Below are 22,832 nucleotides of genomic sequence, written 5' to 3'. Positions count from 1 at the left end.
AGTGAGCATACCGTATCGCTGTGACTTGTGCCTTTACAGTACTGTTTGAAGTAAGTGGGCTGCTGCTGGTAAGTTATTTGCGCATGCACAGTAAAGGGGAAACGTGATAAAAAGAACAAAAGCTGATGTTTAGCGTTCATACTCCTTCATATTTTTTTGTACTGGATACCTTAGCTTGAGTTACAAAACATATGCGCTGCAACCTTGACTTTTAAAGAAATAGATGATAATAATAAAAACTGAACTATGATTATTAACTCGGGAGTGCCAGAAAAGATAAAATGTTTCGTCCATAGTGTTTCGTTATGCAGTCATAAAACAGCTACCAATAACTGTCTTGTAAAATATATTGCCTTGTTACAATGGATTTGTACTTACCATGCCCGCTTGTACTACTCCTAATGCACCACTACTGATTGTTATATGTGACCTTTTATTGATTATACTGTGTCACGTTCGATATTTCTTGCGCCCTTGCGCCCTTCCTGCAAAGCTCTCCCGCGGGATTGGCTATTGGTTTAACTAGACAGATTATGCGACTCATCACCTCTTTAATTTTCATTCTTTAACCTCTTTAAATTTTCATTCTTTCCTCGAACCATAGCAGAATGGAACATCATCCCTTTCCATCATCTGAACTCACCTGAATCAATTCAAACTCATATTATTAGTATTTCTTAACTAACATTGCTGTTTCGTGTTATATTGTTTCCTTTCTTGAATTTCATATTTTTGCAATTCTGCCTTTTATACATGTACTTTTATTTGTTACCATGCCCCTCCTGCTTGGGCCACACGGCCTGCAGTATGCTGTAAATAAAATAAATAAATAAAATATAAACACGCGCATCTCGCGTTCATCGGCAGTCCATCACAATGCGTGACGGAAGCGGACATGTACAGGCTGTCACAACGAAGTTGGACGTATGTCACGTGTGATGCAGACCGGAGGCGTGGTGGAACCCGTACGTGCCGTACAGCAAGAGCATCGCCACGTCGCTCATGAACAGCGCGCTGCTCCGCTACTACAGCGGGGACGCGAGCGCCGTGTTCCGCATCCACCTGCGGGCCTTCGCCAGGGTGAGCGGCACGGGGCACATGCACAGCCTAACGCCTTTGTAACGAAGGGCTTGGCGCCTCCGAAATCATTCGTTATACAGGTCACTTCGTTGTAAATGTCTCGCACCGGACCAGCCGCAATATAGAACCGGAACGGAATTATTCCATCGTCGTACGTTATGCAAAAATGCTTGTGTACTTCGATTAATCCGGAGCCTTCCACTATACGGCCTGTATCGTAGCCTCAATCAATCAATCAATCAATCAATCAATCAATCAATCAATCAATCAATCAATCAATCAATCAATCAATCAATCAATCAATCAATCAATCAATCAATCAAACAAACAATCAATCAATCAATCAATCAATTTTTAAAAATGCGATATGGAGAAAATTATGTAAAAATGCATCTCGACCTCTCAATCAATCAATCAATTTTAAAAAATGCGATATGGAGAAAATTATGTAAAAATGCATCTCGACCTCTAATCCGAGGCTCGTATGCAGCACACATCGAAAAAAAAAGACAGCATGCGTAAATAAATATAATAATAAATAAATGAAGAAAAAAAACATACGAACATACACTTTCGCACTACCGGATACCGGCTCTTTCCCCAAGTAAATGCCACAGAAGCTAAAAAAGAAATTGTATATGTTTAAACAGTAAATATATGCAAGAAGTAACAAAAGCATAAGAATGTCACAGCAAAATAATTCCCTAAATGAACAATATTACTTGCATATGATAATGTTGCTTTACCGATGATTTGAAATCACGGCGTGTTTCAGTCCTGTTGGTTTTTCTGCAAGAGTGATCCTGAACTGCTTCTTCTTTCCACGTATACGTCATGAAATTTACGTCTAGACAAAATTTCCTCTTGAAACATTGTATATATATATATATATATATATATATATATATATATATATATATATATATATATATATATTGCGTCCGGAGTTAAGAAAGACAACAGAATTGTGCGATTTTGCCGAATCAGTCTCACTTCCGGTGACGCTATTGTTTTGAGAAGTTTCAATGGGAATTTCAATTACATTGTAATTAAACCACGTACTTTAAAACGACGCCCGCCTAAGACTCGCCAGCTTTTAACCTTGCCTCAACATGTAACAGTGTCGAGCACTTACTAAGGAATGTCCACGACGGCAGTAATTCATCCACACACATTTACTTCACGCGCACATAAGCCGTAGAGTTTGCCCTATCCTGACTTGATTTTATCTTGGCGGCATTTATAGTCCTTCCTTGGCAGCGGGCTATGTTCAGCGCCGTTCGTATAACAGACTTATATACCTCCGGTGCGGTTGCGTATATAGTTTATTGCAAGAGCCGCACTTCACAAAGTTCGAACCTTCAATATGACATCACCCACAAGCCGCCCCCTATATTCACTAAATTTACACAAAGTGCCTCCTTTAGTTCAACGAGAACTCCGGGGGAACCTAATATGAGTCTCGCATGACGCGTGAAAATAGGGCGAAGAGACAAGGTTTGAGCAATTTTCTCCAACATTATAATTAAGCCGGGTGTGTCCAGTTGTGGCAAGAAATAAGCACAGTCCTTGAGCTGCGTATCAATTGAACGCTCTGCTTAATTCACCCAATATGGCAGTTTATTTCCTCTAGAGTATTGCAAGTACTGCTATCAAGCGACACTTTATACTGTCATGTTTGACGGGATGTTCGACGCGCTATACGTGGAGTGACCGTTGTGAAGTCTGCAGTGGTGAACAGTGTTCAAAGCGATCAGCATTCGCTTCCTACTTCAGGCGTTTCGAATCCGTCCGTCCGTCCGCTTACGCCGATACCAGCTTCGGCCACTATAGGTATGCGCTCGTGGTGGTGATGCTACAGTGGGCGTTTCATTGTCGTCATTCTAGCTTTGTCATGTGACTCTCGTCATGTCGTCCTCGTCACACATTCGTCGTGCATTCGTTGTCGCACCACTGTCGTGATGTCGTTGCGGCAGCTCCACTGTCATCACTCCAGCTTAGTCATCCGACTGTCTTCATGCCGTCGTCGTCGTGCCATCACCGTCATACAGACTTCGTGACGCAGCCGTCGTCACACCAATGTCGTCATACGCTCGTTTTCGCGCCGTTGTCCCCGCACCGTGGTCATGCCATAGTCGTCACTCCAGCTTCGTCATCCGACTCTCGCACGGCCGTCGTCGTGACGTCATTGTCGCCATACACTCGTCGTCATCACGAACATTCTTAAATGCTATCGTCGTCATTGTTTCGTCGCCATACAGTCGTCATCACGAATATTCTTGAACTCTTGTCATGCCATAGTCCTCATTGTGTCGTCGCCATACAGTCGTCGTCATGCGTGCAGTCATTGTCATACCGTTATCGTGATGCTGTCGTTCGATCGTCGCCATCCGACTTTCGCCATGCTGTCGTCGACTGCATCGTTTTCACACAGTCGTAGCGTTGTCGTCATGCCGTTATCGCCACGCTGTTTTTTTACAATCGTCACCACTTCAATAACGACATCCCATTGCCGTCGTGCCGTCGGCATCACACCACATTTGTTGATCGATCGACCTCAATAAATCATTCCTCGTGATTCGTCGTGAGACAGTTGCTGACAAGCAACCGTTATTCGTCGTCATCTCGTTGTGGTCCTGCCATGTCGTCATCTTAGCATCGTTAACCTGTTTTCGCCGTACCCTAATCTTCACGCCATCGCCGTAAAACACCAGTCGTAATCACATTGACCTCATGTCGCCATATCTACGATGTCGTCGTTATACCGCCTTTGTAGCTACATCGACGTCATTCCTTACTCGTCAGTTCATTGTCACTGCGTCGGCGTCATACTATCGTCACCATTCTCGTAAGATACCTCCGCAAGCAAGGGCCGAGGCGATAACGAAGAAACGAAAGCCTTACAATGTCTTACAATTCAGAAATACTGGGTGTCGCTACATTTCTCGAATGCTTGCTCGAATGCTAATCGCATTATCATCGACAGTGATCGAGATATGAATTCTGCTGTCATTTTTTTCTTCCGCGCAATGCCTGCAGCCAACAATTAATTGGAGCGTGTGGCGTTAGCCGGTGATTGGAATATTTTTAGAGGCGGGGGAGGGGAGGAGGCTACACGGCTCACTCTGCACTAAACCTGCATTTGTGTGTATTTCAACGGAGTCGGCAGCACCTCGCAATATTGCACATTTTGCAATAAAATTACGTAATTTTGACACATCGGTGAGTGCACCATAAGTTATTTACCGAAGAAGCTGCTAAATATAATTTTTTCTTTGCATGAATCTCCGCCCGCCTTTCCGATGGCCCAAAAAGTCACTTGGTTGGCAATATTTCCGCTCGCGAAGACACTTCATACCTTTTTTTTTATTGCAGCCGCGACCACCTAACAGTAAATAATCTTGTGCTGATAGGGCCATAGGGTGCTACTTTTTTCCATGGCTAACACACTTAACCTTAAGGCCGTAAACAAATTTTACTATGCACGATAACTAGCTCAAACTACAGCTGTGATGAGAGAATCCGCAGTTGAAAACACCATGCCAGAATTCTGGCCCCCAGGTGCGCACCGATATATACGAAGGGAGAGTTTGACAGTGGGTCAATGATTACTTCGTGCAATTTTAGTCTCGTCTGTTAACGTGTCGCTGTTTACTCCCCTAGGAAAGGTCGCCTAAAAAAATGCTTAATTTGTCCCGATCAACGATTCGAATCTTGCAAGGGTATACTAGCAGTGGCATCGTCACTGTCTATAGTAGCGTAACAAATCTGTAGCAGTATCTTCTAGTGTACGTTGCCGTGTGCAATTCCTTTCCCTGAAATAGCTGATGTGCGGCATCGGCATGTGATATACGGGCCAGCAAACTCGAGGGTTTCGAAACTTTTTCTCGCCTCCCCGCGGTCGCAGAGATCGACCGACACGCCGGTGCACGAAAACGTGGTGCACACCGTGCTTCGCGACACCACGGGTTTCGTGGAGCGCGGTCTGTCTTCGCTGAGCCCTTGGCGCAAGCTGATGCTTCCGCCCATCATGGGGCTCGCCGGGGCAGCGTTCGCGGTGGCGCCCGTGGCCGAGACGGCGTCGGGCTCCAAGCGGCTGCAGCTGATGACAGGCCTGCCGGGCTACGTGTACTGGCTCGGCCACTACCTGTTCGACGGCCTCTTCTACGCGCTCCTCTGGACCACGGCCGGCGTCGCGTTCGTGGCGAACAACAGCGTGCGCACCGACACGGCCGGTACGGACGCTCAGCGAGCAGGCTGCTTCCCCTCACACCACGCCTCCTTTCCACTTTAAAATCGAAACTTCCCTTGTCTACCTCTTGGTGACTTGGCGTTGTCGGCGCCGCCTGTCTCGCCGAATAGAAACTGTCGCCACGTTATCGCCACCTCGCTGCCGCGGATGTATACGATCACTTTCGCGAGGTTTCGCGTGATTCGGCGGCCGAAGCTCGCTATGTTTGCGCAGTGCCTGGAACGCTTTAGGCCGCGCACCTCGACGCTTCCGGTGCTGAGTCACGCGAAGGTGAGTTTAACATCGAAAGTGATCGCTACAGAGAGTATCGCCCCTGAATGAAGCACTAACCTTTGCTCTGCAAGGCGCGCCATCGTGGGTGATGACCGTTAAGGACGCGTTCGTCGCCAAAATTCGCTGCGCGTTTCTTATTGCGAGGCGCCGTTTTGTCTGTCTTGCCGGCTCATCTAACCGTATCGCTCCTGACATTATTGCCTAGAGAGAAATCTGGCCGCACCGTCAATGGGAGTTTTCCTAACGCGTGCTCTGCCGTCATGGGAAGGACGGTATATGAGTGTTCGAGACTTGAGCTGGCTAGTGTTGAGCGTGGAAATGGCTGCAGAAACAATGCGTTCTTAAAGAAAATCCGCATAAAGGATTTTAGTTCACCCGCGTTGCAGCTTTCGATGACGTTCACCCACCCGCAGTGCATAATCAACAGAAGAAAAGCAAGAGCAGACGACCAACTGTCGAAAAGCGAGCGCGAACCTTTTTCTACGTTTCATATAGTTGTACGTCCAAGAAAAAGTCCTCATGATTGAATCAAACACGTTTTTTCTTTCAATAATAAAGTTAAAGCATTGTTATACCTGCTGCTTTAATAATAAAAAAAAATTAGACATTGTGAGTACGGAACGGGGCTAGCAAGACGTGTCTTCAAGGTGTCCTGACTCTACGGGAACGATGTCAATACGAAGCCACCAAATCCATTGCATTCCCATGCATACAAGTGCGCAGTAGCGCCAGATTTCCCTCTAGGTAACATTATGAGAAAATCTGTGCATTCAAGCTTCCCTTACACCGATTCTAATGTTTTTATTACTAGTTTACAGGATTATAACGTCACGCTCGGAGATATTTTTTTTCCTCAGTGGTCATACCAATGCCGAAACTCTGCCCGACTCTGATTCGAACTGGGGAACGCTCCGGGCTTGTTAGTTAGGAAACTGTCAAATTAGCCCACTAACGTAACTAACGTATCGAAAGCGTCTGCATTGAAATGGATATGTTCTGGAAGCGGCGTTTAAATATATTAAATCTACTGCACATGCCTCTTAAGCAGATGTTGCAATCAAACACCCATTTCTGGAACACATCTTCAGTTCTAAGTTTTTAGTTACTCGGCTTCATCGTCCTCGCACGCTTCTAATTGTGCCATGAATCCGTAACATCTTTCCCAGTTACCTTTCCTTCTGAGCGTGTGTACAGCTTCAGTTTAGATATCTGCCGCTGTTACGTGTAAGCCAGGAGGGAAACGACTTACCGCACTTTGCCACGTTGCTAATAGGGTCGTGGGAATGGAGAAGCTTTGGTGACCGGATCGAATGAGATTGGAACAGTGCCAGACACGAATCGCATCGAATATTAAACATTTCTTAATAGCTTGCGAATAACGTCTACAGCCTTTTCGCCATTATTATATTAATTGCAATAAGGCTGCAAATGTTGATATATTTGATATATCAACATCCCCGTATTCGCGACGTTAGAATGTATCGGCCATTACACTGCATGTTAATAAGACACGCTTTATTAAAAGCGCAAAGTGGTCATTAGGAACAATTTACTAAACAGTCTGTTCGCAAACTCTAGGCTCTTCGGAGCATGCGCAGACATTGATTACCGTACGAAATTCTGAAAGGCGTATAAAGTTCAAAAAGGGCAAATTGCCTTCGCGACCAAACTTGAAATTCGGGTCGCCTGCAATGCTGGCAGAACGAAACAAAGCGTTTTTTTTTTCTATTTCGAATGGTCGCGGCAGATGGTGGCACTGTTGTATGAAGTGTGTTGCGATGAAGCGTATTCGGATTCAACTCGATGAGAGGACACAGTCGGTACATCTATAAATAATGCAAACAATACCCACTGCCGAATACCTTGTCTAAACAAAAATGTATGTATGCAAGAACCAGTGGGATAAATGGCGCAAGACGGGAGACTAACATGCGAATTTTAGAGATAAACACGAGTAGGCGGACCAGAATGTTGTTCGAGGAGGACAACATATCTTTTTGGGATATCTTTTGGAATAAAGAATATACTGGCAAACCTTCTTAATAAAGTCGAATCCAGCGCAAAAAATGCCTTCCTTAAATTCTACATTCGCTACCAGTATATATTTATTACATGCTGATATAGGCTAGGAAGATGTTACATTTAGTTTGTTATAAACAATAATTCGCTGATCGTTTCATTTATCCAGGTTCGACTGGAGGCAATTTTCTTTCACGGCATCTGTCGCATGGATACAAAGAAAAACTTGGAATATAGCTACCATCATCTGCATATTTCGTTGCACAATCGTTTTTTCAGAACCTTCCTGAAGCATACCGCAAAAAAAAAAAAAAAAAAAAACGAAGGAAAACAAACTAGAAGTGGCATATCAGCGTAATTCCGTCACTGATTTTGGAGAGCGATGAAATTCCCGTTTAGACGGAACAAAGGGAATGCACTGAATAATGCTATACCTGTGTGAAATTTGAGCGGAGATCATCCAGCAGTCAAACTGGAAGAATTCGCACGCTGGGCTCTTCTATATCTTTGTAACGCTCGGTATACGAAAGCTGGGCATGATCCAGCTGCGTTGCCTGTTCTTTTTTTTTAGAATTTCTTTATTTCTTGATTAAAAAAGAAAGAAGTGCACTCTTAACTTTTCTTTTAAGGTTAGGGGCGCATCTTTCACATAGCTCGGAAATTTTGGGCAGCACGGCGAAGTCTCATTTTCATCTTCCAGTGCCTAGTGTCAAATTGGAACGCGGGCGCATCGACACGAAAAAGCTCGAACTCGGCAACGCATCCTGGAAGCGGCGTTTAAATATATTAAATCTACTGCACATACCTCTGAAGCAGATGTTATAAAACACCCATTTCTGGAACACATCTTCACTTCTGACTGTTCTGTCGCTCGGCTCCATCGTCCTCAGTTTCCTTTCAGAAATAATGAGCGCGCAATATCAAAGCTGAGACATCCAACGCGTACTTAGAAGCACACAACGACAGTGCTTTTCAGCGATCAGTATTTTAAAATCGATCTCGATGTTTCAATTTCTACCTGTGTTTTTTCAGTGGCTCTATTCCTCTTGGTGCTGGCAGGCTACCCGACTCTCACGGGCGTGTCGTACCTGGCATCTTTCATTGCTAAGTCGGTCGAGACCTCGTACATACTGCTGTTCTGCACGTACACGGCTTTTGGTAAGTACACGCACACAAACGTCATCACGCAAGCACGTTTCGAACAATGAGTGGTGAAACCTGACAAACTGTTCGTTCGCGGTGTTTTAAAGAGATCATAAAAGGCCGTCCAACGGTCTTTAGTTCATCACTGTGCAATGTGGCAAATAGGGTGAAGCACTATATAGCTTAACCATATTATAGCTGGCCTCTCAGCGCGCATTTAAACACGGAAATTGCACTTTGAAATCGAAGCCTCTAGCGCCTCCCACAACGACGACCGCCATTTTGGCGTGGCTTGTGTGACGTCAAGAAGTGCGGGAACCTATACGATTGCTCCGAAACATTCAGAAACCACGTTCGTGTCATACCTAGAGTGCGTATCGCAAGTGCTGCAGCAGAAACCACTTTGCTCGATGTCTTCCCTTGGAAGTGAGCAACGGCTCCTCGATTCTTGGGACGGCGGATTGTGCCCGCAATTTTTTCCCTCGTCGCGCCGTAAAGACAGATCAACGCAGAGAACTCCTGCAAAGACTCGTAGGGAAGCGAAAGCACGCGTTTACTATCTACGAGCTCGCGCGTAAAGCATGGCGACCGTGACCTGCTTCCGGTTGTTGCAATCGCTTTCGCCGCTCGCAGTACACAAAAGCATGGCCTTCGAAATCGGCTTCCGTTAATCCGAGAGAACCGTCACTGGGGGCACGATTTCCATCGGCCGTTACTGCTGCAAGACTGCTGTAAGGTATAACTGATATTATTTTTAATTCATATAAAATTTTCTGTCGCACCGAATGTGCTCAGTTGTCCAGCTTGCTAGACAGCCTACAAAAACCATAAAGATCCTAGGAACCATAACCCTAAAGATCCTAGCGTCGGGGATTCCTAAGCTAATCAACTGTAATACTTGTTTCTACAAACCAGGTTCTGTTTCGGCGTGGTTTCGGGACTCAGTAGGTGGATTAATTGTAACGTCATAACACACTGACTCGATATCGCTCCGTTCCTGCTATCGCTTGCGACACGCTATAGCGCAGCCAGAAAAAAAGAAAGAAAGAAAGAATTAACACGCAGGCTAGTCTTGTTCCCTTTTTTTTTTTGTGAGCTACGTCATCATCCATGGTCTTATCGTTGCAGGAAGTTACGTTTTGCTGCCACGACGTCATCATTTCCGTACCAACATTAGTATCAAACTTAAGAAATATATATGCAGATCCAAAGCGCACGTTGAAATCTATGTAAAGAAGTTACTTAAATGCTATAAAACAGTTCATTTTATGCGCCGCGTTTTGCAACAGAGCGATTGCCTGCACGCCCGTCGAAATGGCAATACGCGGGGACTGACAACGCGACTCACGTGACCGCGGATTAAACTGTCTCCGGTATCAGCCCAGTTCGCTATTGCGAAACTTCTACGGCCCACCCTACAGGTACAGAACAGAGCGGGTCATCGGCACATCCGTAAGGGTAGTACGCAGATTGCCACATTTGTGCCCATTCGTTACACGAGCGCTGTCCTCTGTGAGCTATTCGGCAAGACGTCAAGCGACAGCCGCGGTCAACGGTCGGGAGGGCTCGCAATGAGAGCTTCGCTTTAACACGTGCGTTTGCCGATCTTCGTGTTTACCGAGTGTCCGTCATTTTACGCGCCGCGAGGTCGCGCGGTGTGTGTGTGTGCTCCTCTGACACCTCGCACGTCGTCTGGTACTTCCTCCTCCACGCGACACAGCCCTGCAGGCGAGCACCCTGAACATGAACTACGCGGTGCTCCAGTTGCTGTTCACGCTGTTTCCTCCGTACGCCTTCTCGTCGGGCGTGATCAAGCTGCTGCTGCTGGACGCGGACAACCACCTGTGCCAGGAGTACTCGAGCGCCACGGACGGCGTCCAGGATCTGCTCCGGATCGCCTGCGAGGGATCGCTCGCCGAACGCGCCAATCTCGAGCTGGCGGCCATCGACATCTGCTGCCAGAGTACGGGCGAAAACGTACACGGGGAAGGGGGGGGGCGATCGATCTTTCTTTGCAGTTTTAACGCGACAGCGTTAAGGAGCTCGTGTCGCAGAAAAGACGGTGTCGGCGGCGTTGGCCGTGAGCGATAAATCCCAGCAGGCACTTCATGAATAAAAAACAACTTGCAAGATGGGCTGGGTGGGAATCGAACCAGGGTCTCCGGAGTGTGAGGCGGAGACGTTACCACTGAACCACGAGTTTTAACGCGATAGCGTTAAGGAGCTCGTGTCGCAGAAAAGCCGGTGTCGTCGGCGTCGGCGTCGGCGTCCGCGGCGTTGGCCGTGAGCGATAAATCACGGCAGGCACTTCATAAATAAAAAGCAACTTCCAAGATGGGCTGGGTGGGAATCGAACCAGGGTCTCCGGAGTGTGAGACGGAGACGTTACCACTGAGCCACGAGTTCGATGCTTCAAAGCGGTACAAAAGCGCCTCTAGTGAACGCGGTGTTACCTTAGAAACTAGCTGTTTCTAAGGCTCAGGCGTGCGTCGCTTGCTGAGGCGCACATTTCGTTGTCGCGCCGAACGCTGCGTTGCTCGACGCTCACCGCGTCCGATGCGGGGCGCGTAGTCGCTGCGCCGTAGCCCAATACCCCTTGGCGGGTCGACGGGAACGCTGTCGCGTTCCACTCTTGAAGGCGAAGCTTAAGCGTCCTCCAATTTTTTTTTCTTCTTTATTGCCGGTCTTCGACGTACACATACGGCATAAACACATACACTTCATAATGGTAAAAGCAATGACCGTCTTGGGCCCTTGCGAATAGTTAAAAACACTTGATTACCCCTAGTTCGTTCGATGCTTCAAAGCGGTACAAAAGCGCCTCTAGTGAACGCGGTGTTGCCTTAGAAACGAGCTGTTTCTAAGGCTCAGGCGTGCGACGCTTGCTCAGGAGCACATTTCGTTGTCGCGCCGAACGCTGCGTTGCTCGACGCTCACCGCGTCCGATGCGGGGCACGTAGTTGCTGCGCCGTAGCCCTTTGTCTTACACCCCTTGGCGGGTCGACGGGAACGCTGTTGCGTTCCACTCTTGAAGGCGAAGCTTAAGAGGAAGCTTTAGCTCGGGCCCAACTCCGACGCGGCCTATTCAGATACATGTAAAACGCAAAAACGTTTTTATGAGGTAACCTCTGGACCGATTTTAATGAAATTTGTTGCATTTGAAAGAGAAAGTTGAATTCTAGTGACTGTTGGAAGCGGAATTTCTATTTAAGGCTTGAATTTTATTAAAACGATTTTCAAATATTTGACCGTTTGAAGAAAATAGAAGCACAATTTTTAAAAATTGATAGCTCTGTATCAAAAACAGATATCGCGGTTCTGTGAACGGCATCCATTAGATCATTGAAAGCGGACAAATTCGATAGGTCATTTCACTTCTTACGTGAATTTGTTACGTTGTTTACAAGGGTTCTGCAAAAGCTGTATTTCCATGTTACTAAATTTTTTGAGATTCATGTGTAATATATCAATTTTGTCCGCTTTGGATGTACTATTAGATGCATTTCACAGAATTGTATTATCGTTTTTCTTTTAGGAGTTAGGGAGTTGTAAACTTGACAGTTTGGTTTTTGAAAATTTCGGATTTTTGCTAGTTTTTAATAAAAGATTGACGACCTAACTCAAAAATTCGAAACCAACAGTCACTAGACTTTAAGTTTTTCTTTTAAATGCAACAAACCTCGTGAAAACTGGTGCAGTGGTTGCCGAGAAAAACGAATTCTCTTTTTACGTGTATTTAGATAGGAGCACCCGAGCTAAAGCTTCCTCTTAAGCGTCCTCCAATTTTTAACGCGATAGCGTTAAGGAGCTCGTGTCGCAGAAAAGCCGGTGTCGTCGGCGTCGGCGTCCGCGGCGTTGGCCGTGAGCGATAAATCACGGCAGGCACTTCATAAATAAAAAGCAACTTCCAAGATGGGCTGGGTGGGTATCGAACCAGGGTCTCCGGAGTGTGAGACGGAGACGTTACCACCACGAGTTCGATGCTTCAAAGCGGTACAAAAGCGCCTCTAGTGAACGCGGTGTTGCCTTAGAAACGAGCTGTTTCTAAGGCTCAGGCGTGCGTCGCTTGCTCAGGCGCACATTTCGTTGTCGCGCCGAACGCTGCGTTGCTCGACGCTCACCGCGTCCGATGCGGGGGGCGTAGTCGCTGCGCCGTAGCCCATTGTCTTACACCCCTTGGCGGGTCGACGGGAACGCTGTCGCGTTCCACTCTTGAAGGCGAAGCTTAAGCGTCCTCCAATTTTTTAGTCTGTATTGCCGGCATGCCCGGGCGCATGTTGAAGCAGAAGCCCCTGCAATGAGGGTTGATAGAGCTTCGGCACACGTGTTATTGCGTCATGTACACGTGGAGGGGTATTCTGTAAGAGTCCACCTAGTGGACTGTCCATTTCGGGCGCTGCTGATTGGATACAGTTGTACGAGCGAGGAGGAGACGAGCGGCTTCAGGGAATCAGCAGCGGCCGAAATGGACAGTCCACTAGGTGGACTCCTACAGAATACCACCCCCGGAGTGCTATTCTCGACAACGTCAAATCGCGCCATTTTAACGCGATAGCGTTAAGGGTCCCCGTGTCGCAGAAAATCCGGCGTTGGCGTTCCGGCGTCTAGCGTTGGACGTCGCTTCGGACACACTTGTACCAACCAACCCAACCCTCTTCTACCAACCGCTTTTCCACCACCAAAGTTGCTCGTATCTTGTCTTTCATTCTTTACAAAGTTATTGCTCGGAATTTTGAGAACGGCAGCGCACAACCAAATGTAATGAAGAGAAAAGGAGCGACAGCGCCTATCTTTTATGTTAGCTCTTCTCATACTGACATATGAAACAATAAGAAGAGATCGACCCACGTAAGATGCCGCGTTTCTACAAGAAAGCTAATTGCTTTCGTGCATAGCGTTTGCCGACAGCGTTTACCGGTAAACGTGTAAACTGCAGTTGCCGGGAAGCATGAAAATGAACGCTATCGCGATCCACTCTTAAAGGCTAAGCTTAAACGTCCTCCAATTTGTTTGTCAACTTTTGTAATGGTGGCACCTAGAGCCAATCAGAGAGGCTGTACCAATCCTCTGAGCCAATGAGAGCCGATAAGATGCTGAACTCGACAAGATGGTGGAATTCGACAGTGTCCAGAATGGCATCCCCGCATAGAGTATGAACGTACTCGTGGACAATTTTCTGAGGCAGTGCACCGAAAGCTACAGAGGCAGAGCGTTTGAGGTATGAGGGGACTCCAAGATAATATATTCCTCATTCTCATCCGCGCTATTCTAAAGGTGGGGAAGAGAAAACAAATGCCTTGTAGTAAAACAAGACAAAACACACCACTGGATGTTAAATTCGGCTTCTGTTCCTTTTTTCTTTCGCGTTCGAGGAAATGCAAAACTTTCGCACATGCAGGGTATACGCTGATTCAGCACTTGTTCCAAGTAACACACACACGCAAAAACGCTGTCAAACGCTTTATTTCCCGACATACCCAACGCTCGCCTCTTGTTAATTATTTGGACGCCAGGTGTTTATGGAAGACAGTGAGGCAGCTACGGGGCCCATAGCCACACGCCTTAGTTTTTTCCACGTCTACTATATATTTTTCTCTCCCCACCCTCCAAGTTTCTTGTTGTCCGTGTCAGTCAATCAATCAATCATTAACCCTTCTATATGGGAGGAGCTCCGCCTCTGTTGCTTTCCCTCCTTTGCTACAGAAAGTCTGCGAGTAGAGTTTGATGGTGTTTTCCATTTCGGTTTCTCGAGCAGATGCCAAATTAGCGTGGCCAGCTACTTGCGATGGTATTAGCATATGTCAAAAAGCGTAAAAGGGAAAAAAATAAATTTAACACTGCATGCTGTATAATATGTCATTTTTATATTAACGAATAATAAATATGTTTGCTTTCTTCTTCCTAGCATAATGAAACGCGAATGACATTGTAGGACTGTTTTCAAGACCGGCATGCAACAAGTGCACTTTGCATCCTTAGGTTTCTTCATTGTAACGGAAAGTTGTCTGCGTGCGTAGAAATGTTATGTTGCACCAGAAAAAAAAAAAAAGCTAGTACACGTCAGATTATGTTGCCGCCGACGCCTTTATTGACATTGTGTAACAAAGATTCCGCAATTGACATCGTTAATTGTTCTGCGTGTTCTAGTTCATTTCGGTATATATATATCGCCACCACTGCTGATGATGACGTCTACGTCACCGTATTGCACGTGCGGTAGCACGCACATTAACCCTGGTGGCACGGTGTCCTAACCAAAACTACTCCGTCCAACTTGCAGCTTCATTGAACTAGCGATGCAAAACTGGCGCTTTGTAGCATCGACAGAAGAATGGCTCGCCGTGCTCATCGAAGTGGGAGTTTCCAGGCAGCTACGTTCGAACAGCGATATATTTAGGCGTCGTTCGACTTAATGACGAAGTACTGAAAATACTGGAGATAGACACGACCTCGAAAGACAGCAGCGCACCCTTGTTGGCACAGAGCATTCTACGGCGCGCTGTCTAGAGCAATGTTTTCTCCATAAAACGAGCTTCAACGCTACACTGCCTAGAAATATTTACACTTTGGTGGACCGCATCTACTAACTCCGCAATGCATGCATGCCCAGGCTGCCATGAATCAGCTTTCTCGTCGATCTTGTCGAATGGTTGTAGGTTCTGCGGTCGCATTTATACCCCATAGTGCTCTTAAAGCACTGCACACACACCGCGCTATTTATTTATACCGCATAGTGCTCTTAAAGCACACACACACACACACACACACACACACACACACACACACACACACACACACGCACACGCACACGCACACGCACACGCACAAACACAAACACACGCACACACACACACCTGTTGGAGTGTTTTTGTACGATAGTTTCCAGTGATCCTGCACTGCTCGATACTGTGTTCCGGGGATGCAAACTAACAAGAACAATTTATTTCGAGAGTGGCAACTTGGAAAAACTCACAGTTCAACCCCAAGCCATTACGCTGCGAGTCCCTGCCGCCGCACGCCGCCATTCACCCATGTTTCGCAGTCACACTTTGCTTAGGCGTTCACTGCTTTTATAGAATTATGATTAGTCAAGCACCATGTAATACTCCGTCGAAACAATAAGTAATAACAAGAACAATAGACGGCGTTTTGCGCTGGAGATTCCTACCAAGTTGTACGGCGAATCACGCGCAGAGCCCTATATACCATGTGTCTCCCGACTTTATTCATTTTATTTATTGTTTTATTTCTAGCACCTAAGTCCCCTGAAAATGGGTTTTACCTGAGTGGTGGGCCAGTTTCGTATATTAGTTCCTCAAAGATGCGCTTGAAGTGGGTTGGGATTAATTGAAGCACGGCGTTGGCGGGAAGATTATTCCAGTACTTTTATATCGGGATGACGAATGAGGAAGCATGGGAAACAAGGCTTGAGGTGGGTGTACACGGTCTTGCCGTGCACGTTGGCGCAGCTTGTGCGGCAGTAGGCTCGTACGTTGATGTCTATTCGAGGTGATGTCTGAAAAGTATTTGTGGAAGAGAGAAAGACGGGCGGCGTGATTGCAAGGCTGGGGAGGCTGGCTCGTGATCTAAGATTCGATGGGCTAGAGGTTTGAACAGTAAGAAAAAGAATGATGCCGGCTCTCCCGTAATCGAGAGTAGATGTAAGCATGAAATGGCTACTGGCAAAGCAGATTGGTTGGATATGACACTAGCCACAATCTCAAGATGGGTGTAGTGCATGTTAGCAACCGCACATGCCACCACACCACACCGCACCACGCCATACTGTGCAGTGGTCCACATGGACGCAACAGTTTCCTGTCACAGACAGAGCCTCATTGCACGTCTCGTCTCGGTCAAACAGCTATCCGCGGTGCGCCGCAGGCTACTAGGGAGCCTACATGCTAGCGTTGCTTGCATGTAGGTTCTGTTGCGTTTCGCCTGCGACACGTGGTTTTGCCGGCGCGACTGCGGCGGGGCGGCGGACATTTTGGCCCGATCGTCGTCGCCGCAACACTCATCGCCAGGTGTTTCCAGGCGCGACTGCGGCGATGCGACCGCCTAGGGATCATCCTCGCATTCCAGTCATTGTGCCCGAAACAGGCGATGCCAAAGCAGGGATCTCATTCCAGTTATTGGGCCCGAAACAGGCGATGCCAAAGCAGGGATCTCGTTCCAGTCATTGTGCCCGAAACAGGCGATGCCAAAGCAGGGACCATCCTCTCATTACAGTCATTGTGTCCGACCGGCAGCGCCACGACAGGGTGCTACGAGATCGTGCTCGACATGGTGCTACGGCATCGCTACGACAGTGTGCGTCACCATTAGCCCATTGTACATTCACGTGCTCGTCTTTTGAGGGGTTCCTTCTTGCCCTCAACTGCGAGAGTATAAAAACAGCTGCCCCCGGACGCCAAAAGGAGGGCTCCGATTTCTTCTGTTGAGTGAAGTGCTCTCCCGTCTCTCTACTTCGGTCAAACCTGACCGCCAACTCTTTGCGATGTTAAAATAAACAAGTTGTTTCGTTGTTACCAGTCGACTCATGCTTTGCCGGGACCTTCGGATGCTTCCAGTTGTACCCCAGGCCGCCAGGCCAACGCTACCCTTGGGGCTTGCGACCCAGGTACAACCACGGGCGTCAGCGCCGAGTTCCCAACAGATCGTACCAGCAGTCCGATCCCAAACATCTGGTTGGCAGCGGTGAGATCGCCTACGACTTCAAACAACTGTCTGCCAGCGGTGGGATCGCGACAACGGAGGCCAGCAGCGAAGAGATGCAGTTGACTGTATGCTGAGCAGCTCAACGACGATCCGGGAGCAGTGCAACGAGCCCTGTGTGACGACTGGTTGCCTGCAGCGGAACGACTGCGCGGAATTCCTGCCTGCGAGGTTTGGTGAGTGCGGGACTTTCTTCTTCTGAGCTTTGCCAGGCTTTTGTTAGTGTTAGAAACAGAGCTGGTAATTGTGGTTGTCGTTGCTGCCGGGTTAGTTTGCGGCAAGACAATAGTAAGCAGTAGAGAAAGCAGCATTCAGAGCAGCCATGGATTTGAAGTCGTTGCGCAAACCGAAATTGTTGGAGCTTGCAAGAGAGTTGGGTCTGGATGTCTCAGACAAACTAAGAAAACCTGAACTGCTAAAGGCTATTCTTGAGTTAGAGGCTGAGGATGACGAGCTGTCGGAATGCCTTGAGACTATTGAGGAGAGGTCAAAAAGACAGGAGCGCGAACTTAAAGAGCAAAAAGAGAAATATGAGCGCGAACTTAAAGAGCAAAAAGAGAAACAGGAGCGCGAACTTAAAGAACAGAAAGAAAAAGAAGAGCGTGAACGTAAAGAACAGAAAGAGCGAGAGCAACAAGAGAAAAAAGAAGAGCGCGAACACGCTTTGGAAATGAAGCGTCTCGAGGTAGAGATGGAACGCGCTCGTAATGGAAGTCAGGCACACGGTGCAGGAGAACGAGTATTGTTCAAAATGACTGACCTGATGCGGCCGTTTAAGCTTGGAGAGGACATTGGTTTGTTCCTGGTTAACTTTGAGCGAACGTGCGAGAAGCAGGGGTTCTCTCGGGAAACGTGGCCACAGCGCTTGCTCACTTTGTTACCCGGCGAGGCGGCCGACGTAGTCGCTCGCTTGGATAGAGAGGAGGCAGAGGATTTCGACACAGTGAAATCGAGTCTTCTAAAAAAGTACCGGCTGTCTGCGGAGGCGTTCCGTCGGAAGTTTCGGGAAAATGAGAAAGGCAGAAGTGAGTCATATACAGAGTTTGCGTATAGGCTTATGTCGAACATGCAGGAGTGGCTCAAAGAAGAGAAAGCGTTTGGTGACCACGATAAAGTTCTGCAGTGCTTCGGGCTAGAACAGTTTTATAGTCGGTTACCGGAGAACGTGCGATACTGGGTCTTGGATAGGCCAGACGTTTGTACGGTGGCTAAAGCCGCTGAGCTAGCCGAGGAGTTTGTGACGCGTCGGGCTCGCGGAGCTAAGGACGGTCAAAAGGGTGAATTTGGCTCGAAGTTTGAGAGGCCGAAGTTCACACCCATGAGAGCAAAGGGGAACACGCGTAGTGCGGATGCGAGTGGAAGCAGTGCGACCGAACCTAAGGAGACGGCGGCAGCCGAAGCCGAACGCAGAAAGCGGTTCGAGATGAGGCGTGCGGGCGTTTGTTATACGTGCCAGAAGCCGGGTCACTTTTCGGCGCAGTGTCCGGAAACAACACCAAAAGTTGTGTTTTTTTCAATAAGCAGCACTGACGAGAACATGAAGCTTCTCGAGCCTTACATGCGAGACCTCCTCGTGAACGGGAAAGAGTGCCGAGTGCTTCGCGATTCCGCAGCTACGATGGATGTAGTTCACCCGTCTTACGTAGAACCCCATATGTTCACGGGCGAGTGCGCATGGATCAAGCAAGCCGTGGAAGCTCATAGCGTGTGTCTGCCGGTAGCAAAAGTGCTTATTGAAGGACCTTTCGGAGCGCTTGAGACAGAGGCGGCAGTGTCATCTATGCTGCCACCCCAGTACCCGTACCTATTTTCAAACAGGTCCGATCACCTCCTGCGCGAGAAGGGGCTTTTGTTTGGTGAAGCTAGTGTTCAGGCCTTAACCAGATCGAAGGTTCGGGAGCTCGCTGCAAAGGCGGTAGTTGCGGGGCCGACGTTATCAAACAACGAAAAAGGGTCAGAGGCGCAGCAAGCTGATATTCCGAGCACGCCCGAACTGAATAAACTTGAGTCTGTAACGTTAAAGGCGCCAGATACTGGAGAGGAAACGCCCGACGCGGGAAAGTTAGAAGAGCTATCTACTGATTTGCTCATCGCGCCTACGTCAGACGGACTTGATAGGTTGCTAAAAGTCAGCCGGACGGCTTTGATAGCCGAGCAAAAAAAGGATGGCAGCCTGGAAAACGTGCGCTGCAATGTCAAAGAAGGTATCGCCAGGAAAACTGCGCGTTTTGTGGAAAGAGGTGGAGTCCTGTACCGGAAGTATCTAGACCGCAGAGGAGTGGAGTTCGATCAGCTGGTCGTGCCTCAATGCTATCGTCAGGATCTGTTGCGCTTGTCGCATGGGGGTTCGTGGTCCGGACACCTAGGAGTTAAGAAAACTAAGGACCGTCTCTTGCAAGAGTACTATTGGCCAGGGTGTTTTCGGGACGCAGACCATTTCGTGAGGACATGTGACACTTGTCAGCGGGTGGGCAAACCAGGGGACAAATCGAGGGCGCCGTTGAAATTGGTACCTATCATTACGGAGCCTTTTAGACGGCTCGTTATTGATACTGTGGGACCTCTGCCGGTAACAGCCACGGGGTACAGACACATTTTGACTGTGATCTGCCCAGCGACAAAGTTCCCTGAAGCAGTGCCGCTTAAAGAACTCAGCTCAGTTGAGATAGTTAATGCACTTCTGTCCATATTTGCGCGAGTTGGTTTCCCTGCGGAAATCCAATCAGATCAGGGCACAGTGTTTACTAGCGCTTTGACGACAACTTTTCTCGAAAGGTGTGGGGTAAAGCTGTTACACAGCTCAGTGTACCACCCACAGTCGAATTCCGTTGAGAAGCTCCACTCCGTCATGAAGCGCGTGTTGAGAGCGTTGTGTTTTGAACATCGAACTGACTGGGAGCTGTGTTTGCCTGGGGTGATGTTTGCGTTAAGAACCGCGCCGCATGCGGCTACGGGGTTTTCGCCAGCTGAACTGGTGTACGGTCGCTCGCTTCGATCTCCGCTTCGCATGCTTCGAGAATCATGGGAAGGTAGGGGCGACGACCCAGTCGTGGTGGAGTACGTGCTTAAGCTCCTCGAACGCTTAAGAAGGGCACAGGAGTTGTCAGGTGAAGCAATGGCAAAGGCCCAGCAGAGGGCCAAGGTTTATTATGATCGGACAGCCAGGGCCCGTCGTTTTGAGGTTGGCGATGAGGTCATGATATTGCGCACATCGCTAAACAACAAACTAGACGTGCAGTGGGAGGGCCCAGCGCGAATTGTTCAGAAACTGTCGGACGTTAACTACGTGGTAAGTCTGCCAGGAAAGCGGAAAGCACAGCAAGTTTACCACTGTAATCTGCTCAAACCTTATAGACAAAGGGAAGCAGTGGTGTGCATGATGGTAAACGTTCCTGAAGAGCTTCCGGTCGAGCTTCCGGGACTAGGCTCAGTGACGAACAGGGAAGACACCGGTCAAGTCATTAGTGACCTTATCAGTAAAGCACCGCTGTCGCCCGAGCAGAAAACCGAACTACACCAGCTATTACAAGAGTTTCAAGGTCTGTTCTCTGAGAGGCCTGGTAGGACTTCTGTACTTACTCATGATATAGAACTTACCTCCACAGAGCCAGTACGATCCAAGGCGTATCGGGTGTCACCCCGCCAGAGCGATATTATGGAGGCTGAGGTAAAGAAAATGCTACAGCTCGGTGTTATTGAGGCAGGTGAGAGTGATTATACCTCCCCTTTGATTTTAGTTGAGGTACCGGGCAAGGAACCTCGTCCTTGCGTCGACTACCGCAGGCTTAATTCCATCACTAAGGATCAAATTTATCCGATCCCTAACATCGAGGAGCGCCTTGAGAAAGTTAGTAGCGCTCAGTTTATTTCCACCCTAGATCTTGTCAGGGGTTATTGGCAGGTTCCACTTACAGAAGAGGCTAGTAGGTATGCGGCGTTCATTTCACCAATGGGAACATTCCGTCCTAAAGTGTTGAGTTTTGGTTTGAAGAACGCGCCATACTGTTTTTCAAGTCTCATGGATAAAGTGTTGCGGGGACAGCAAGAATTCGCTTTACCGTATCTAGACGACGTAGCGATATTCTCCGCATCCTGGTCTGAGCATATGACACACTTGCGGGCAGTGCTAACCCGCCTGCGCGAAGCGGGCTTGACAGTCAAGGCTCCTAAGTGCCAGATAGCACAGGCCGAGGTTGTCTACCTCGGTCACGTGATTGGTCAGGGTCGTCGCCGCCCCTCTGAAATAAAAGTGGCCGCTGTGCGAGACTTTCCGCAACCGCGCACCAAGACCGATATTCGGTCGTTCTTGGGTGTCGCCGGCTACTATCAGAGGTACATCCCTAGGTACTCTGATATCGCGGCTCCCCTGACGGATGCTCTAAGAAAGACAGAGCCTCAAACAGTCGTCTGGGACGAGACCAAGGAAAGAGCTTTTAGCGCCCTAAAGAGTGCCCTAACAAGCCAGCCTGTGCTACGATCGCCAGACTATACAAAAGGTTTCATTGTTCAGTGCGATGCTAGTGAGCGAGGCATGGGCGTTGTACTGTGCCAACGGGAAAATGGAGAAGTAGAACACCCCGTTCTGTATGCTAGTCGTAAGCTGACCAATCGTGAGCAGGCGTATAGCGCCACCGAGAAAGAGTGTGCGTGTCTCGTGTGGGCCGTTCAGAAATTGTCATGCTATCTAGCCGGCTCGAGGTTTATCATTGAGACGGATCACTGCCCTCTCCAATGGCTGCAGACCATCTCTCCCAAAAATGGCCGCCTCCTGCGCTGGAGCCTCGCTTTACAACAATATTCCTTTGAGGTGCGTTACAAAAAGGGGAGTCTCAACGGTAACGCCGATGGCTTAAGTCGAAGCCCCTAACGTAGGAATCAGCCTCAAAATTGTTTGTTACTGATGTTTTTCTTCCTGAGGCAGGATTTTTTTTAACATATTGCTTTTGTTTAGTGTTTCAAAGTGATGATATGCTTTCTAGTGCAATTTTTCAATTTGTGGACGCGTTCTGAGTGATGCTAGACTACTGTAAGGAATTAGGCAGTGGTATAAAAAGGGGAAAGAGCCTGGCAGGGCTTAGTGAGGGTTGTGCCGTGCTTGCTGACTGAGCGGTTGAGTTTCAGCGTAGTTCTAACGCTTGCCGGGAACGAGAACAAAAATGTGAACTCTCCCGAAGTCACTTTGCAGTGTCCCGTGCGAACCTGAACGAGAGAACGAGGCCTTCTCTGTGCGCTGCGCTCAAGAAACGTCGAGGGACGCCCGACTTCGGTTATGAGCATCATCGAGCGACATCCCTCCGGACAGCGGATGCAGTCCCCTGTCCATCGGGATCTCCTTCCCCCGGCGGGG

The 22,832-nt window shown here is 48.2% G+C and overlaps 1 protein-coding gene across 1 annotated transcript in view; it reads left to right on the top strand.

The window, feature by feature from the left end:
* Nucleotides 1–919: 919 nt before the first annotated feature.
* Nucleotides 920–22,832, top strand: part of LOC142575832 (ATP-binding cassette sub-family A member 7-like) — a 38,461-nt gene continuing 16,548 nt past the window's right edge. Inside the window, exons 1-4 of the mRNA XM_075685528.1 lie at nt 920–1,080; nt 4,988–5,315; nt 8,657–8,782; nt 10,488–10,730. Coding sequence (XP_075541643.1) covers nt 1,003–1,080; nt 4,988–5,315; nt 8,657–8,782; nt 10,488–10,730 — 775 coding nt within the window. The 5' untranslated portion in view covers nt 920–1,002. The remainder of the gene's footprint in view (nt 1,081–4,987; nt 5,316–8,656; nt 8,783–10,487; nt 10,731–22,832) is intronic.

The sequence above is a fragment of the Dermacentor variabilis genome, chromosome 3 (assembly GCF_050947875.1).
Source record: "Dermacentor variabilis isolate Ectoservices chromosome 3, ASM5094787v1, whole genome shotgun sequence".
Taxonomy (NCBI): Eukaryota; Metazoa; Arthropoda; class Arachnida; order Ixodida; family Ixodidae; genus Dermacentor; species Dermacentor variabilis.
The sequence above is the reverse complement of the archived record's forward strand: the minus strand, read 5'-3'. Positions and strand labels throughout refer to the sequence as shown.